At 41.3% G+C, this 17,462-nt stretch overlaps 1 protein-coding gene across 1 annotated transcript in view; it reads left to right on the top strand.

The window, feature by feature from the left end:
* The first annotated feature begins 2,232 nt into the window (after positions 1-2,232).
* PSMB7 (proteasome 20S subunit beta 7) overlaps positions 2,233-17,462 on the top strand; it is a 257,792-nt gene continuing 242,562 nt past the window's right edge. The window contains exons 1-4 of the mRNA XM_053695833.1: positions 2,233-2,376; positions 4,982-5,075; positions 8,546-8,643; positions 16,883-17,023. Of these exons, the coding sequence (XP_053551808.1) occupies positions 2,315-2,376; positions 4,982-5,075; positions 8,546-8,643; positions 16,883-17,023 (395 nt within the window). The 5' untranslated portion in view covers positions 2,233-2,314. The remainder of the gene's footprint in view (positions 2,377-4,981; positions 5,076-8,545; positions 8,644-16,882; positions 17,024-17,462) is intronic.

Genomic DNA, 17,462 nt, shown 5'->3' on the forward strand with positions numbered 1-17,462 from the left:
CCCTTATAAGTGACAGTCACAGTGATTACTTTATAAATTACAGTCACAGTGGTTACCTTATAAGTGACAGTCACAGTGGTTACTTTATAAATGACAGTCACAGTGGTTACCTTATAAATGACAGTCACAGTGATTACCTTATAAATGACAATCACAGTGGTTACCTTATAAATGACAATCACAGTGGTTACCTTATAAATGACAGTCACAGTGGTTACTTTAAAAATGACAGTGGTTACCTTATAAGTGACACTCACAGTGGTTACCTTATAAATGGCAGTCACAGTGGTTACCTTATAAATGACAGTCACAGTGATTACCTTATAAATGACAGTCACAGTGATTAACTTATAAATGACAATCACAGTGATTACCTTATAAATGGCAGTCACAGTGGTTACTTTATAAATGACAGTCACAGTGATTACCTTATAAATGACAGTCACAGTGGTTACCTTATAAATGGCAGTCACAGTGGTTACCTTATAAATGACAGTCACAGTGATTACCTTATAAATGACACTCACAGTGGTTACCTTATAAATGACAGTCACAGTGATTACCTTATAAATGACAGTCACAGTGATTACCTTATAAATGACACTCACAGTGGTTACTTTATAAATGACAGTTACAGTGATTACCTTATAAATGACAGTCACAGTGGTTACCTTATAAATGACAGTCACAGTGATTACCTTATAAATGACACTCACAGTGGTTACTTTATAAATGACAGTTACAGTGATTACCTTATAAATGACAGTCACAGTGGTTACCTTATAAATGACAGTCACAGTGATTACCTTATAAATGACACACAGTGGTTACCTTATAAATGACAGTCACAGTGGTTACCTTATAAGTGACAGTCACAGTGGTTACTTTATAAATGACATTCACAGTGGTTACCTTATAAATGACAGTCACAGTGATTACCTTATAAATGACAGTCACAGTGGTTACCTTATAAATGACAGTCACAGTGATTACCTTATAAATGGCAGTCACAGTGGTTACTTTATAAATGAGATTCATAGTGATTACCTTATAAATGACAGTCACAGTAGTTACTTTATAAATGACAGTCACATAGGTTACTTTATAAATGACAGTCACAGTGATTACCTTATAAATGACATTCACAGTGGTTACCTTATAAATGACAGTCACAGTGATTACCTTATAAATGACAGTCACAGTGGTTACCTTATAAATGACAGTCACAGTGATTACTTTATAAATGACACTCACAGTGGTTACCTTATAAATGACAGTCACAGTGGTTACTTTATAAATGACAGTCACAGTAGTTACTTTATAAATGACATTCACAGTGATTACCTTATAAATGACAATCACAGTGATTACTTTATAAATGACAGTCACAGTGATTACTTTATAAATGACAGTCACAGTAGTTACTTTATAAATGACATTCACAGTGATTACCTTATAAATGACAATCACAGTGATTACTTTATAAATGACAATCACAGTGATTACCTTATAAATGACAGTCACAGTGGTTACTTTATAAATGACAGTGGTTACCTTATAAGTGACAGTCACAGTGATTACTTTATAAATGACATTCACAGTGATTACCTTATAAATGACAATCACAGTGATTACTTTATAAATGACAATCACAGTGATTACCTTATAAATGACAGTCACAGTGGTTACTTTATAAATGACAGTGGTTACCTTATAAGTGACAGTCACAGTGATTACTTTATAAATGACATTCACAGTGATTACCTTATAAATGACAGTCACAGTGATTACTTTATAAATGACAGTCACAGTGATTACCTTATAAATGACAGTCACCGTGATTACCTTATAAATGACAATCACAGTGATTACCTTATAAATGACAGTCACAGTAGTTACTTTATAAATGACAGTCACATAGGTTACCTTATAAATGACAGTCACAGTGGTTACCTTATAAATGACAGTCACAGTGGTTACTTTATAAATGACAGTCACAGTGGTTACCTTATAAATGACAATCAGCATAAACCACTATGAAGAAAGCTGCAAAATGTTTCGTTTTCAGAATGATGTTGTTTGTTACATTAAAGTTGATTTAAAAAAAAAAAAAAAAAAAAAAAAGCTTTGAGTGGAGGTCACGTGTTTCCTGCCTAGAGTCAGTGGAGGTCACATGTTTCCTGTCTAGAGTGGAGCTCCAGTCTTCAGCTAGACTCCCCAGGGGAAGACATTTGTAACTATACCGGAAATAGTCATAGCGGCGCGATTGCTTTCTTACACTCTCATACCGGAAGTTAGTTGTGACTCAGGAAACATGGCGGCGGTGACAGTGCGCTCAGCACCAGTTGGTGGCTTTGACTTCGCGAACTGCAGGAGGTGAGAGGGGGTACAGTGAGTGATGGATGAGAGCGGACGTGTGAGAATGGGAAGAAGCGCAGAATGAGCGCAAGTGAGAGGAATGGGATACACAGCGAGAGAGGGGAGTCTGTGGGTTAATAGTGAGAGGGAATGGTTGCTCTATAATGACTACTGGGCGCGAACTGGGTTGATAAATGTTGGACACTAAGTGCAATAAAAATAGAGCAAACACGATAGAGGGGAGAGATGGTTAAATTAGTTAATGAGAGGGTGACGGACTGACAGATAAGTAGGGACAGGAAAGATGGTTGTGTGGTGACACTCTTGAAGAAAACTGATGGAGATAAATGGCTGAACAAGTAGAGAGAGGAGGAAAGACGGCTGGTTGGGTAATGGGAGGAAAAGAAGCCTCTGGTTGGCTAGCTGAAGGAGAAGGGGCATCTGGTTGGCTAACTGAAGGAGAAGGGGCATCTGGTTGGCTAGCTGAAGGAGAAGGGGCATCTGGTTGGCTAGCTGAAGGAGAAGGGGCATCTGGTTGGCTAGCTGAAGGAGAAGGGGCATCTGGTTGGCTAGCTGAAGGAGAAGGGGCATCTGGTTGGCTAGCTGAAGGAGAAGGGGCATCTGGTTGGCTAGCTGAAGGAGAAGGGGCATCTGGTTGGCTAGCTGAAGGAGAAGGGGCATCTGGTTGGCTAGCTGAAGGAGAAGGGGCATCTGGTTGGCTAGCTGAAGGAGAAGGGGCATCTGGTTGGCTAGCTGAAGGAGAAGGGGCATCTGGTTGGCTAGCTGAAGGAGAAGGGGCATCTGGTTGGCTAGCTGAAGGAGAAGGGGCATCTGGTTGGCTAGCTGAAGGAGAAGCGGCATCTGGTTGGCTAGCTGAAGGAGAAGGGGCATCTGGTTGGCTAGCTGAAGGAGAAGGGGCATCTGGTTGGCTAGCTGAAGGAGAAGGGGCATCTGGTTGGCTAGCTGAAGGAGAAGGGGCATCTGGTTGGCTAGCTGAAGGAGAAGGGGCATCTGGTTGGCTAGCTGAAGGAGAAGGGGCATCTGGTTGGCTAGCTGAAGGAGAAGGGGCATCTGGTTGGCTAGCTGAAGGAGAAGGGGCATCTGGTTGGCTAGCTGAAGGAGAAGGGGCATCTGGTTGGCTAGCTGAAGGAGAAGGGGCGGCTGGTTGTATTGGGGAGATTGCTGAGTTGCTAGAGAGGTGGGGGGCGGCTGGTTGGGTAGTAAAAGGAGATGACTTTTTGGTAGTTGAAGGATGAGACGCAGCTGGTTAGGCAGCAGGTAGATGAGACGTCGCTAGTAAGGTAGTGAGAAAAGAATGCGACTGGTTGGGTAGCGGAAGGAGAAGATGCGTCTGGTTTGGTAGCGGGAAGAGGAGAGCCAGCTATTTGGATAGGTGGTGGGCGAGAGGTGGCTGGTTGGGGAGGAAAATTGTTGAGCGTCTAGAGAGGTGGAAGGACCGCTGTTTGGGTAGTAAGAGGAGATAGCTGGCTGGGTAGTGGAAGGATAAGAAGCAGCTGGTTTGGTAGCAGGAAGAGATGACTGGTTGGGTAGCAGGTAGAGGAGATGCAGCTGGTTAGGAAGTGGGAAGATGCATCTGATTTGGTTGGGTAGCAGGAAGAGGAGGGGCGGTTAGTTGTGTAAAGAGAGTAAGAAATGTTGCTGAAAGGGTAGGGAGATATGTGAGTAGATACAGGGACACGGCTGGGTAGTAAGAGGAGGAGAAACGGTTGGTTAGCAGGAGGAGGAGGTTTAATTGGGTACCGGGTGGAGGAGACGGTTGGTTAGGTAGCGGGAGGAGGAGAGGCTGCTGGTTGGGTAGAGAGATGTGACTGAAAGGGTACAGATATTGTTGAGTGGGTAAAAAGAGGAGGAGACGGCTGGTTGGTTAGTAAGAGGAGGAGAAAAAGCTGGTTGGATAGTGTGAGGTGGAGAGAAGCTAGATGAGTGGCAGGAACAGAAGAAGCCACTGGTTGGGTAGAGAGAGAAATATGTGACTGAGGGTAGAGATATTGATGGCTGGTTGGCTTGTCAGAGGAAGATATGTGGCTGGAAGGGCAGGGAAGCTGTTGGGTGGGTAGAGAGACAACTGTGTAGTAAAGAAGAGATGGCTAGATGGGGAAAAGTACTGGACAAATGAAGTGAGAGAGGGAGCTGTCATGTCTTTTAAAAAAGAGGAAGAGACAACTGCATATGTAGATGGATAAGGGGAAATGGCTGGATGTGTAGAGAAGAGCGAGTGGTGGCTAGATAAATAGAGGAATTTTAAATCAGCTGTAAGGGTATACTGAGCAAGAGTTGGCTGGATGGAAAGAGAAGGTGGATGGTTGTAAGGAGGTGTTGGAGAGGGCTTGTTGATTAGAGTTAGGTTTAGTTGGTTAGATGAGGCTAGGAGGGATTGGTTTGATTGGTAGATGGGGGGGTCACATGGGATGGGTTAAGAGAGGTGGTGGCTGTATTTGAGGGGGTTGTTGGATTGGCAGAGAGAGGGGAGCAAATAACTGGAGTTGTAGAGAGTAATGGGAGGAGGTTCCTGAATGAGTCAAAAGGGACAAAAGTTAAAGAAGAACTTTTTATAGTTTAATAAGAAATATTTTGTAATCTAAACTTGTTTCTCCCTATGTAGAAATGGCCTTCTAGAAAATGAGTTTACTCACAAAGGACACAAGTTGCCTGCGGCTCGGAAAACTGGGACCACCATTGCTGGCATTGTGTTCAAGGTAAGAACTTTAGTGTTGATGCAAATGATTCATAATTGTAATGCTCTAGAGAGGAATAACACATTACAAAGAAGAGCTAAAATATTTTGTCATGATTGACATTCAAACCTATTAACCCTTTTTTCCTCTCTTTTGTTTTTTATCGCCTTCATCTTTAATTCAACGTTTGTTTTCTTAAAGGGACATTCTAGTGCAAACCATATATGCTTCAATGAATAATGGCATTTCATGTTAGCATTAGATAGCTGTGTGTTCAACCCCCACAGAGTTTTGCAGAGCTCAGTCAGCCAATCAGGAGTGTCAGATGCATAAGCCTTCCAATCACTAGCTGTGTCCTGTGGGGCAGCTGCAGGTTTGCTAGTTGTGTGAGCTCACTTGCACAATGTATCAATAAATCATTTTTACTTTATGCAGTTTTTGGGGATTTTTAAAGATGAAAAATGTGAGTATGTGACAAGTCTTGTGATGTGGTGACGGTAACAAATATTTTGGGGTTGTGAAATAAATAAATAAAAATTGGCAGTGTGTGTAGGATGTTATTTATATGCCTTATGCTGTAAAATTGTTTGTTTATACCTTTTTTTTATTAGTATAATCTGAAACTATTCAACAATTTGTCTGATCAAACTGTATTTTCTCCTTGTACAAAACGGGGTTCAGTTTGTTCTAATGTCTTGTTTACAAAGCTTTTCTGTACCCATTACTGCAGTGTTGAAATAATCAGTAGGGGGGGGGGGGCTCTACCAGGCAAAAGCAGCTTTTCAAACACGAAAAAATGGAACCATTTTTAAACGGTTTAATAGACTCCAGCTGGTAAAATGTTTCTTTCATGATTCAGAGAGAACCTACAATTTTAGACAACTTTCCAATTTACTTCTATTATCATATTGACTTTTTCTTGTTTTCCTTGGTTGAAAAGCATGGATGTAAGCTTAGGAGTATGCACGTGTCTGCAGCAGTTTTGCAGCACTATTTCCTGTCATGTAGTGCTTCAGGCATGTGCTACCTAGGTTTCTCTTCAATAAAGAATAACATGAGAAGCAAATTTGATAATAGAAGTACAGTAAATTGGAACTTTTTTTAAAATTGGATTCTCTAAGTAATAAAAGAAATGTTTTGGTTTCATGTCCCTTTAAAGGGGAGAACATATTACAGTGCACTGTCCCTTTAATCTGAAACAAAAGAGCTAGCAGTATTCACTGACCACAGTAGAAATCATAGAGTGTAGATGTGATTGCTCCACAGAAGCTCCCGGGCCTTGTCCTCTCCGGTCCTCAACCGGCTACAAATATGTTCCCCAAAATCACTATATTTCCTTATGGAACAAGGAAGCCATCTGGAGGTGCAGCAATCCCTTCTAATCGTAATGTAAGCTACTAGTACCGGACACCTGAGTAGGAATAGGAAGCATGCAAGGACTTACTATGCTCTCCTGATGTTGTAGAACTACATTTCCCATGATGCTCAGACAGTTCTAGCATCATGGGAAACATCTGGAGAGCCAAGGTTGCTGACTGACAATAGACAGTACAAGTTAGATTTGTATTTTACAGCTGTAAAGCCTAGAAATGATCCAACTGCACCAAGCTACATTTTAGGTGTGGCTGGTGGGGAGCACCCATGAGTGTCTTGCAGACTCTAAACCTGGGTTCTGGTCTAAATTACAAATCAGAAATAATTTAGGATCAGGACAATAAAGTGATCTAAAACCCACATTTGTTTTTCTTTTATGGTTTAGATGGAGCACACTTTTTTTTTTTCTTTTATGGTTTAGATGGAGCACACTTTTTTTTTTCTTTTATGGTTTAGATGGAGCACACTTTTTTTTTTCTTTTATGGTTTAGATGGAGCACACTTTTTTTTTTTTCTTTTATGGTTTAGATGGAGCACACTTTTTTTTTTCTTTTATGGTTTAGATGGAGCACACTTTTTTTTTTTCTTTTATGGTTTAGATGGAGCACACATTTTTTTTTTCTTTCATGGTTTAGATAGAACACACATTTTTTTCTTTCATGGTTTAGATAGAGCACACATTTTTTTTCTTTCATGGTTTAGATAGAGCACACATTTTTTTCTTTCATGGTTTAGATAGAGCACACACATTTTTTTCTTTCATGGTTTAGATAGAACACACTTTTTTCTTTCATGGTTTAGATAGAGCACACACATTTTTTTCTTTCATGGTTTAGATAGAACACACATTTTTTTCTTTCATGGTTTAGATAGAGCACACATTTTTTTTCTTTCATGGTTTAGATAGAGCACACATTTTTAAACAAATTTCCAATTTTACTTTTTTTTTTTTAAATCTATTTTGCTTCATTTTCTTGGTATCCTTTGTTGAAAAGCATATTTAGATAGTCTCGGGCTGGGATTGGTGTCTGCACATTTATTAATTTTGTGATTGGCTTACCGATGTGTTGAGCTAATTCATAGTAGTGCATTGCTGTTCCTTCAAGAAAGGATACCAAGAGAATAAAGCAGAATTGATAATAGAAGTTAATAAGATAAATGTTTACAATCGTATGCTTTATCTAAATCATAAAAGACAAATGTTTGGGTTTCATGCCTCTCATATATAACGGTTGTTGGATGTATGCTTTTGCCGCTTGCATGTACCAGCATTACATTGTAAAAGACGTTTAAGGGGCATGAAACCTAAACGTCTTTATGATTCAGATAGCACATGCTTTCCAATTTACTTCTATTATAAAATTTTGCTTTGTTCACTTGGTATCCTTTGTTGAAGGAGCAGCAATGCACTGCTGGGAGCTAGCTGCGAACGTCAGATGAGCCAATGATAAAAGTCATATATATCTGCAGTCACTAGATTACATTGTTTATAATCCTCTGCAAACTGCCTCCTTATCTCAGTGCTTTTGAGAGACTTGCGTTTTAGCCAATCAGTGCTGACTTATAAATAACTCAACGGGAGTGAGCACAATGTAATCTATATGGCACACACAAACTTGCACTGTCTAGCTGTGAAAAAATCAAAATGCAGATATAAGATAAGAGGAGGTCTTCAAGGGCTTAGAAATTAGCATACGAGTCTACCTAGGTTTGGCTTTCAACAAAGAATACCAAGTGAAAAAAGCAAATTTGGTGATAAAAGTAAATTGGAAAGTTCTTTAAAATTGCATGCCCTATATGAATCATGAGTCTAATTTTGACTAAACTGTCCCTTTAAAATGACATGTTTGGGTTTCATGTCCCTTTCATTCTTATTATGACAGTGTCACTAGAGCAAGGTATGCCTAATATCTTTTTACATAACTATGTAGAGTTATGAATCAGAAGCAACAGTTTAACATTTTCTAAAGCCTAGAACAAATCCATTTCCATATTGGCACCATTTATTTTCTTGGATATTTTTATTTAACGTATTTTGTTTAATTCCTGATCTTTTGACTACCGCTGATTATTAAACATAGAGGTGACTTTAATAAATCTACTCTCATATTTTCCAGGATGGTATTGTACTCGGCGCTGACACGAGAGCCACTGAAGGCATGATTGTAGCCGATAAGAACTGCGCTAAAATCCACTACATATCGCCCAATATCTAGTAAGTGTCAGTGTGAATAACGTGTAGACCCATTATACACCTAGGGCTAGATTTATGAAGCCCCTACGGCAGCAAGTTCTCACAAGAACTTGCTCGCCGTGATTTATCAAGTAGCGGTCACCAGACCGCTGCTTGATAACGCTCTTCGCCACCTCTAAACTGGCGAAATTTAATCTCCTCGGTCGAGTCCGACCGAGGAGATTGACAGCTCCTGCCCGCGTGTGATTGGCTGTGCGCGGGCAGGGGGCGGGATTGCATGCGAGCGCAAAATTGTGCTCGCGTGCAATGTTAATTACCTGCGGGTAATTTCGCCCTGCCTCAGCGTTGCCCCTAATATGTAACAAATCTGTATTTTTCACTTTGTCGCCTGCTCTTTATGTACCTCACTAGCGGAAAGATAGTTTGTCCTGGCCAAGCCCAAGTAAAGTCATTTCTCCCAGGGTTTGTTTTGTGTAAAATTTTAAAGGTTAAAATGAAATGTGCACGGGTGAAATAAAAGCATTTTTGCCGTATACTTTCCCCAGCTAAAATGCTTCTAGTAAAAGTTACTGTTTTTCTGCGGCATATGCACTTATCCTCTGAGAGCCGTGCGCTAATATTCAAACACTATGCTTGCTAATTGAGCTAGTGATGGGGTATTGCTTCTGAAGACATCATTTGTGTCATACAAGCCACTGCTCACTCTCTGAGCATGCATAGTGTTTAAATACTGGTGCATGGACCCTCGCGGAATATGTGCGTATGCCACTGGAAAACAGTAATTACTTTTACTCAATGTGTAATGACATAAAAACTTCATACTCCACACAGCAAAATGTTCAATACAATTCCAAATGTCTGTTTATTTTACACTTAAGTTTTACTAAATAAAGTAGCAGTGCACTTGCTCTCTGCCTTTAGGGGACACTAAAGTCAAGATTGAGTTTTGATTATACAGAGAGAACACAGAGGTTCCTTCCATTATGGAATGGTGCAGTCTCCTACTGAGCATGTGCAAGAGTTCACAGTACATAAGTGTATGAGTCTGTGATTGGCTGATGGCTGTCATTATTCAGGGTCCTGGGAAATCAAAGGAATCTTTTAAATTTGGCAAAAAAAAATCTACTGCCTTGTATTTTTGCTATTTATTGGTTGATTATGTTTTGTTTGTGTACAAATTTGTGCTTTGTCACACATTCTTTAGAGAGGCCGAAAAACAAAATGTGTAACGTAGATTTTCAAAATCCTGCAAGTTTGTGCAAATTCGATATCTGAAGAACAGAACCCAAATTGTTTCTTTCATGATTTAGATACTGAATACTATTTGAAACAACTTTCTAATTTACGGTTATCAAGTTTGTTTCATTCTCTCGGTATCCTTTGTTGATGGAGCAGCAATGCAATACTGGGAGCTAGCTGGATACAGGGGAAGGGTACAGCACTCACAGGGGTGTGCAGGCCACAATAGAGGGCTACACAAAACCTCAATTCAGCAAATAAAAAAAAAACTTCTTTATTGGAGTCACAACATAGCCAAAAGCAACAGCAACGTTTCGGGTGTGTAACCCTTATTCATGCGTAGCAAAACCTCCCATTATATACCTGTATAATACTTCTTATAAATATAGCCACAAAAAGTGCTGCCCCCCCCTATCTGCTACCCTAGGCAAGTGTCTTGTTTCCTTAGGCCAAAATACGCCCCTGCATAAGGATAATCTTTCCTATTATACAATATTTTAAATACAGAATTTAACAGCTAAAACTTTACTCAGCACAGCAGTTTTCTCCTGTTAAGTGTGGTCAATCCACGGGTCATCATTACTTCTGGGATATTAACTCCTCCCCAACAGGAAGTGCAAGAGGATCACCCAGCAGAGCTGCCATATAGCTCCTCCCCTCTACGTCACACCCAGTCATTCTCTTGCACCCAACTAATAGATAGGATGTGTGAGAGGACTGTGGTGATTATACTTAGTTTTATACCTTCAATCAAAAGTTTGTTATTTTATAACAGCACCGGAGTGTGTTGTTCCTTCTCTGGTAGAATTTGAAGAAGAATCTACCTGAGTTTTTTGTATGATTTTAGCCGGCGTAGTTAAGATCATATTGCTGTTCTCGGCCATCTGAGGAGTGAGTTAAACTTCAGATCAGGGGACAGCGGGCAGGTTAACCTGCAAAGAGGTATGTAGCAGCATATTATTTTCTGACAATGGAATTGACTGAGAAAATTCTGCCATACTGATATAATGTAAGCTCAGCCTTAAATGCAGTAGTAGCAACTGGTATCAGGCTGTCATGTATGTATATTTTACACTTCAGTATTCTGGGGAATGGCACTTCACTGGGATAATACTGTATGCATAAGACTTTAGCCTAATTTGCAGTGACTAGCAACAGGCTTTCTAATGACATTTAATTTATTTGATGTTAAACGTTTTTGCTGGCATGTTAAATCGTTTAATTATCTGAGGTACTGGGTGAAAAATTGTTTTGGGCACTATTTTTTCCACTTGGCGGTCGTTTTATTTAATTTAAGACAGTTTACTGATCTCCCTCACTGTTGTGTGTGAGGGGGAGGGGCCTATTTTGGCGCTTTTGCTACGCATCAGAAAATTCAGTCAGAAGTCTCTTGTCTTCCCTGCATGATCCGGTTCGTCTCTACAGAGCTCAGGGGTCTTCAAAAGTTAATTTGAGGGAGGTAATCACTCACAGCAGAGCTGTGAGATTGTTACTGACTGTGATAAAAAACGTTTATTTTCTGCACTTTTTTTCTGCTATTCAGGGTTAGTTATCCATTACTAATGGGGGCAATCCTTTGCTAAAATTGTGTTTTTACCGGAAAGAATTTGATGTTATAGTTTCTCAAGTTTATTATTTCTCAACTGTCATAACTTTTTTTCTGTGCTTCTTAAAGGCACAGTACGTTTTCATATTATTTGTAAATTGCTTTGAAAAGTATTTCCAAGTTGCTAGTTTAATTGCTAGTGTGTTAAACATGTCTGACTCAGAGGAATATCTCTGTGCTATATGTGCTAAAGCCAAAGTGGAGCCCAATAGAAATTTATGTACTAATTGCATTGATGCTACTTTAAATAAAAGTCAATCTGTACAAATTGAACATCATTCACCAAACAACGAGGGGAGAGTTATGCCGACTAACTCGCCTCACGTGTCAGTACCTGCATCTCCCGCTCGGGAGGTGCGTGATATTGTAGCGCCGAGTACATCAGGGCGGCCATTACAAATCACATTACAGGATATGGCTAATGTTATGACTGAAGTTTTGGCTAAATTACCAGAACTTAGAGGTAAGCGTGATCACTCTGGGGTGAGAACAGAGTGCGCTGTTGATAATAGGGCCATGTCTGATACTGCGTCACAGTATGCTGAACATGAGGACGGAGAGCTTCAATCTGCAGGTGACGGTTCTGATCCCAATAGAATGGATTCAGACATTTCTAATTTTAAGTTTAAAATCGAAAACCTCCGTGTACTGTTAGGGGAGGTATTAGCAGCTCTGAATGATTGTAACACCGTTGCAATCCCAGAGAAATTATGTAGGCTGGATAGATACTATGCGGTACCGGCGAGTACTGACGTATTTCCTATACCTAAGAGGCTTACAGAGATAATTACTAAGGAGTGGGATAGGCCCGGTGTACCCTTTTCCCCCCCTCCTGTGTTTAGAAAAATGTTTCCAATAGACGCCACCACACGGGACTTATGGCAGACGGTCCCTAAGGTGGAGGGAGCGGTTTCTACTCTGGCTAAGCGTACCACTATCCCGGTGGAGGATAGCTGTGCCTTTTCAGATCCAATGGATAAAAAATTAGAGGGTTACCTTAAGAAAATGTTTGTTCAACAAGGTTTTATATTGCAACCCCTTGCATGTATTGCGTCTGTCACGGCCGCGGCCGCTTTTTGGTTCCGAGTCCCTGGAAGAGACTCTTGACTCAATAACTATAGATGAGATTTCAAACAAGCTTAAGACACTTAAGCTAGCTAATTCATTTATTTCGGATGCCGTAGTACATTTAACTAAACTTACGGCTAAGAATTCCGGATTCGCCATTCAGGCACGCAGAGCACTGTGGCTAAAATCCTGGTCAGCTGACGTTACTTCTAAATCTAAATTACTTAACATACCTTTCAAAGGGCAGACCTTATTCGGGCCCGGGTTGAAAGAAATTATCGCTGACATTACAGGAGGTAAAGGCCATGCCCTGCCTCAAGACAGAGCCAAACCTAAGGCTAGACAGTCTAATTTTCGTTCCTTTCGTAATTTCAAGGCAGGAGCAGCATCAACTTCCTCTGCACCAAAACAGGAAGGAGCTGTTGCTCGCTACAGACAAGGCTGGAGACCTAACCAGTCCTGGAACAAAGGCAAGCAGGCCAGGAAACCTGCTGCTGCCCCTAAGACAGCATGAATTGAGGGCCCCCGATCCGGGAACGGATCTAGTGGGGGGCAGACTTTCCCTCTTCGCCCAGGCTTGGGCAAGAGATGTTCAGGATCCCTGGGCGTTAGAGATCATATCTCAGGGATATCTTCTGGACTTCAAATCCTCTCCCCCAAAAGGGAGATTTCATCTGTCAGGGTTGTCAACAAACCAAATAAAGAAAGAGGCGTTTCTACGCTGTGTACAAGATCTTTTACTAATGGGAGTGATCCATCCGGTTCCGCGGTCGGAACACGGACAGGGGTTTTACTCAAATCTGTTTGTGGTTCCCAAAAAAGAGGGAACCTTCAGGCCAATCTTGGATTTAAAGATCCTAAACAAATTCCTAAGAGTTCCATCGTTCAAAATGGAAACTATTCGGACAATCCTACCCATGATCCAAAAGGGTCAGTACATGACCACAGTGGATTTAAAGGATGCTTACCTTCACATACCGATTCACAAGGATCATTACCGGTATCTAAGGTTTGCCTTCCTAGACAGGCATTACCAGTTTGTAGCTCTTCCATTCGGATTGGCTACGGCTCCAAGAATCTTCACAAAGGTTCTGGGTGCTCTTCTGGCGGTACTAAGACCGTGAGGAATTTCGGTAGCTCCGTACCTAGACGACATTCTGATACAAGCTTCAAGCTTTCAAACTGCCAAGTCTCATACAGAGTTAGTACTGGCATTTCTAAGGTCGCATGGATGGAAGGTAAACGAAAAGAAGAGTTCTCTCTTTCCACTCACAAGAGTTCCCTTCTTGGGGACTCTCTTATAGATTCTGTAGAAATGAAGATCTACCTGACAGAAGACAGGTTAACAAAGCTTCAAAATGCATGCCGTGTCCTTCATTCCATTCAACACCCGTCAGTGGCTCAATGCATGGAGGTGATCGGCTTAATGGTAGCGGCAATGGACATAGTACCCTTTGCACGCCTACATCTCAGACCGCTGCAATTGTGCATGCTAAGTCAGTGGAATGGGGATTACTCAGACTTGTCCCCTACTCTGAATCTGGATCAAGAGACCAGAAATTCTCTTCTATGGTGGCTTTCTCGGCCACATCTGTCCAGGGGGATGCCATTCAGCAGGCCAGATTGGACAATTGTAACAACAGACGCCAGCCTACTAGGTTGGGGTGCTGTCTGGAATTCTCTGAAGGCTCAGGGACCATGGACTCAGGAGGAGAGTCTCCTGCCAATAAACATTCTGGAATTGAGAGCAGTTCTCAATGCCCTTCTGGCTTGGCCCCAGTTAACAACTCGGGGGTTCATCAGGTTTCAGTCGGACAACATCACGACTGTAGCTTACATCAACCATCAAGGAGGGACAAGAAGCTCCCTAGCAATGATGGAAGTATCAAAGATAATTCGCTGGGCAGAGTCTCACTCTTGCCACCTGTCAGCAATCCACATCCCGGGAGTGGAGAACTGGGAGGCGGATTTCCTAAGTCGTCAGACTTTTCATCCGGGGGAGTGGGAACTTCATCCGGAGGTCTTTGCCCAAATACTTCGACGTTGGGGCAAAGCAGAGACAGATCTCATGGCGTCTCGACAGAACGCCAAGCTTCCTTGTTACGGGTCCAGATCCAGGGATCCGGGAGCAGTTCTGATAGATGCTTTGACAGCACCTTGGACCTTCGGGATGGCTTATGTGTTTCCACCCTTCCCGATGCTTCCTCGATTGATTGCCAGAATCAAACAGGAGAGAGCATCAGTGATTCTAATAGCGCCTGCGTGGCCACGCAGGACTTGGTATGCAGATCTAGTGGACATGTCATCCTGTCCACCTTGGTCTCTGCCTCTGAGACAGGACCTTCTGATCCAGGGTCCCTTCAAACATCAAAATCTAATTTCTCTGAAGCTGACTGCTTGGAAATTGAACGCTTGATTTTATCAAAACTTGTTTTTTCTGAGTCAGTAATTGATACCTTAATACAGGCTAGGAAGCCTGTTACCAGAAAGATTTACCATAAAATATGGCGTAAATACTTATATTGGTGCGAATCCAAGAGTTACTCATGGAGTAAGGTTAGGATTCCTAGGATATTGTCTTTTCTACAAGAAGGTTTAGAAAAGGGTTTATCCGCTAGTTCCTTAAAGGGACAGATTTCAGCTCTGTCCATTCTTTTACACAAACGTCTGTCAGAGGTTCCGGACGTTAAAGCTTTTTGTCAGGCTTTGGCTAGGATCAAGCCTGTGTTTAAAACTGTTGCTCCACCATGGAGTTTGAACTTAGTTCTTAATGTTTTACAGGGTGTTCCGTTTGAACCCCTTCATTCCATTGATATCAAGCTGTTATCTTGGAAAGTTCTGTTTTTAATGGCTATTTCCTCGGCTCGAAGAGTCTCTGAGTTATCTGCCTTACATTGTGATTCTCCTTATCTGATTTTTCATTCAGACAAGGTAGTTCTGCGTACTAAACCTGGGTTCTTACCTAAGGTGGTCACTAACAGGAATATCAATCAAGAGATTGTTGTTCCATCTTTGTGTCCTAATCCTTCTTCGAAGAAGGAACGTCTTCTACACAATCTAGATGTAGTCCGTGCCCTGAAATTTTATCTACAGGCAACTAAGGATTTTCGACAAACGTCTTCCCTGTTTGTCGTTTATTCTGGTCAGAGGAGAGGTCAAAAAGCTTCGGCTACCTCTATCTCTTTTTGGCTTCGTAGCATAATACGTTTAGCCTATGAGACTGCTGGACAGCAACCTCCTGAAAGGATTACAGCTCATTCTACTAGAGCTGTGGCTTCCACTTGGGCCTTTAAGAACGAGGCCTCTGTTGAACAGATTTGCAAGGCTGCAACTTGGTCTTCTCTTCATACTTTTTCCAAATTTTATAAATTTGACACTTTTGCTTCTTCGGAGGCTATTTTTGGGAGAAAGGTTCTTCAGGCAGTGGTTCCTTCCGTATAAAGAGCCTGCCTGTCCCTCCCGTCATCCGTGTACTTTAGCTTTGGTATTGGTATCCCAGAAGTAATGATGACCCGTGGACTGACCACACTTAACAGGAGAAAACAAAATTTATGCTTACCTGATAAATTCCTTTCTCCTGTAGTGTGGTCAGTCCACGGCCCGCCCTGTTTTTATGGCAGGTCTAAATTTTTAAATTATACTCCAGTCACCACTGCACCCTTTGGCTTCTCCTTTCTCGTTGGTTCTCGGTCGAATGACTGGGTGTGACGTAGAGGGGAGGAGCTATATGGCAGCTCTGCTGGGTGATCCTCTTGCACTTCCTGTTGGGGAGGAGTTAATATCCCAGAAGTAATGATGACCCGTGGACTGACCACACTATAGGAGAAAGGAATTTATCAGGTAAGCATAAATTTTTTTATTTGTGATTTTAACAACTGTGTCCCGGTCTTGCTGTCTAATCACAGTCCGACTGATCTCGCCATTCTACTAAATGTAGTGCTCTTCTGTGCTGACAGTTGCCTAGCGCTACATGTAGTTGAATGGCGCAGATGGGCGCGCTGTGATTAGACAGCGAGCCTGTGATGCGGTTATTAAATTAAAAGGATGGCTGTGGTTACAAGGTAAACATTTTAGCTGCCAAATGACTTTATCTGTCATGATCAGCTGATGATGGCCAAACGGTTTGTGTATGTGTTGTATGTATGAGGTTGCTGGAACTAATAGTTTTATAACTGGAATTTCTTGACTTAAACTGGTGGAAGTTTTCTAAGAATATCAATTCTATTTTTTGTTTAAAGACCATGAAAAGGTAACTTAATGTGCTTAGTTACAGATATTTACATGAAAAGGCTAATATAATATTGTCAGAGGCTCCTTTTCATCTGTGGCTATTATGTTGTCTTACAGTTGCTGTGGGGCCGGAACTGCCGCTGATACGGAAATGACCACGCAGCTCATCTCCTCCAATCTAGAGCTGCATGCTCTGTCCACAGGACGTCTGTCTAGAGTGGTGACTGCCAATCGCATGCTCAAACAGATGTTGTTTAGGTAACCGACAAGCAAGATTGCAAATGCTTTAAAATACCAATTAAAGGGATGTTAATTGTATAATATAGGGGGAGGTTAAAGTAAAGAGACATTAAACCCAGACTTCTTTTTTCATGATTCAAACAGAATACATTAAATAAAAAAACTTTCCAATTTTGCTTCATTCTCTTGATATCCTTTATTATAAGAGCAGCAATGCACTACTGGGAGCTATCTGAACACATTGGTAAGCCAATAATGAGGTGTATATGAGCAGTCACCAATCGGCAGCTAGCTTTCAACTCCTGAGCCTACCTGGGTTTGCTTTTCAACAAAGGATACCAAGAGATCAAAGCAAATAAGATTATAAACTTTTATTTATTATTAAAGCTTTCCAAAGACAAACATGTACATACATTACTGTTGATTACATCTGATAATACATTTTTCATATTGATTG

The sequence above is a fragment of the Bombina bombina genome, chromosome 12 (assembly GCF_027579735.1).
Source record: "Bombina bombina isolate aBomBom1 chromosome 12, aBomBom1.pri, whole genome shotgun sequence".
Taxonomy (NCBI): Eukaryota; Metazoa; Chordata; class Amphibia; order Anura; family Bombinatoridae; genus Bombina; species Bombina bombina.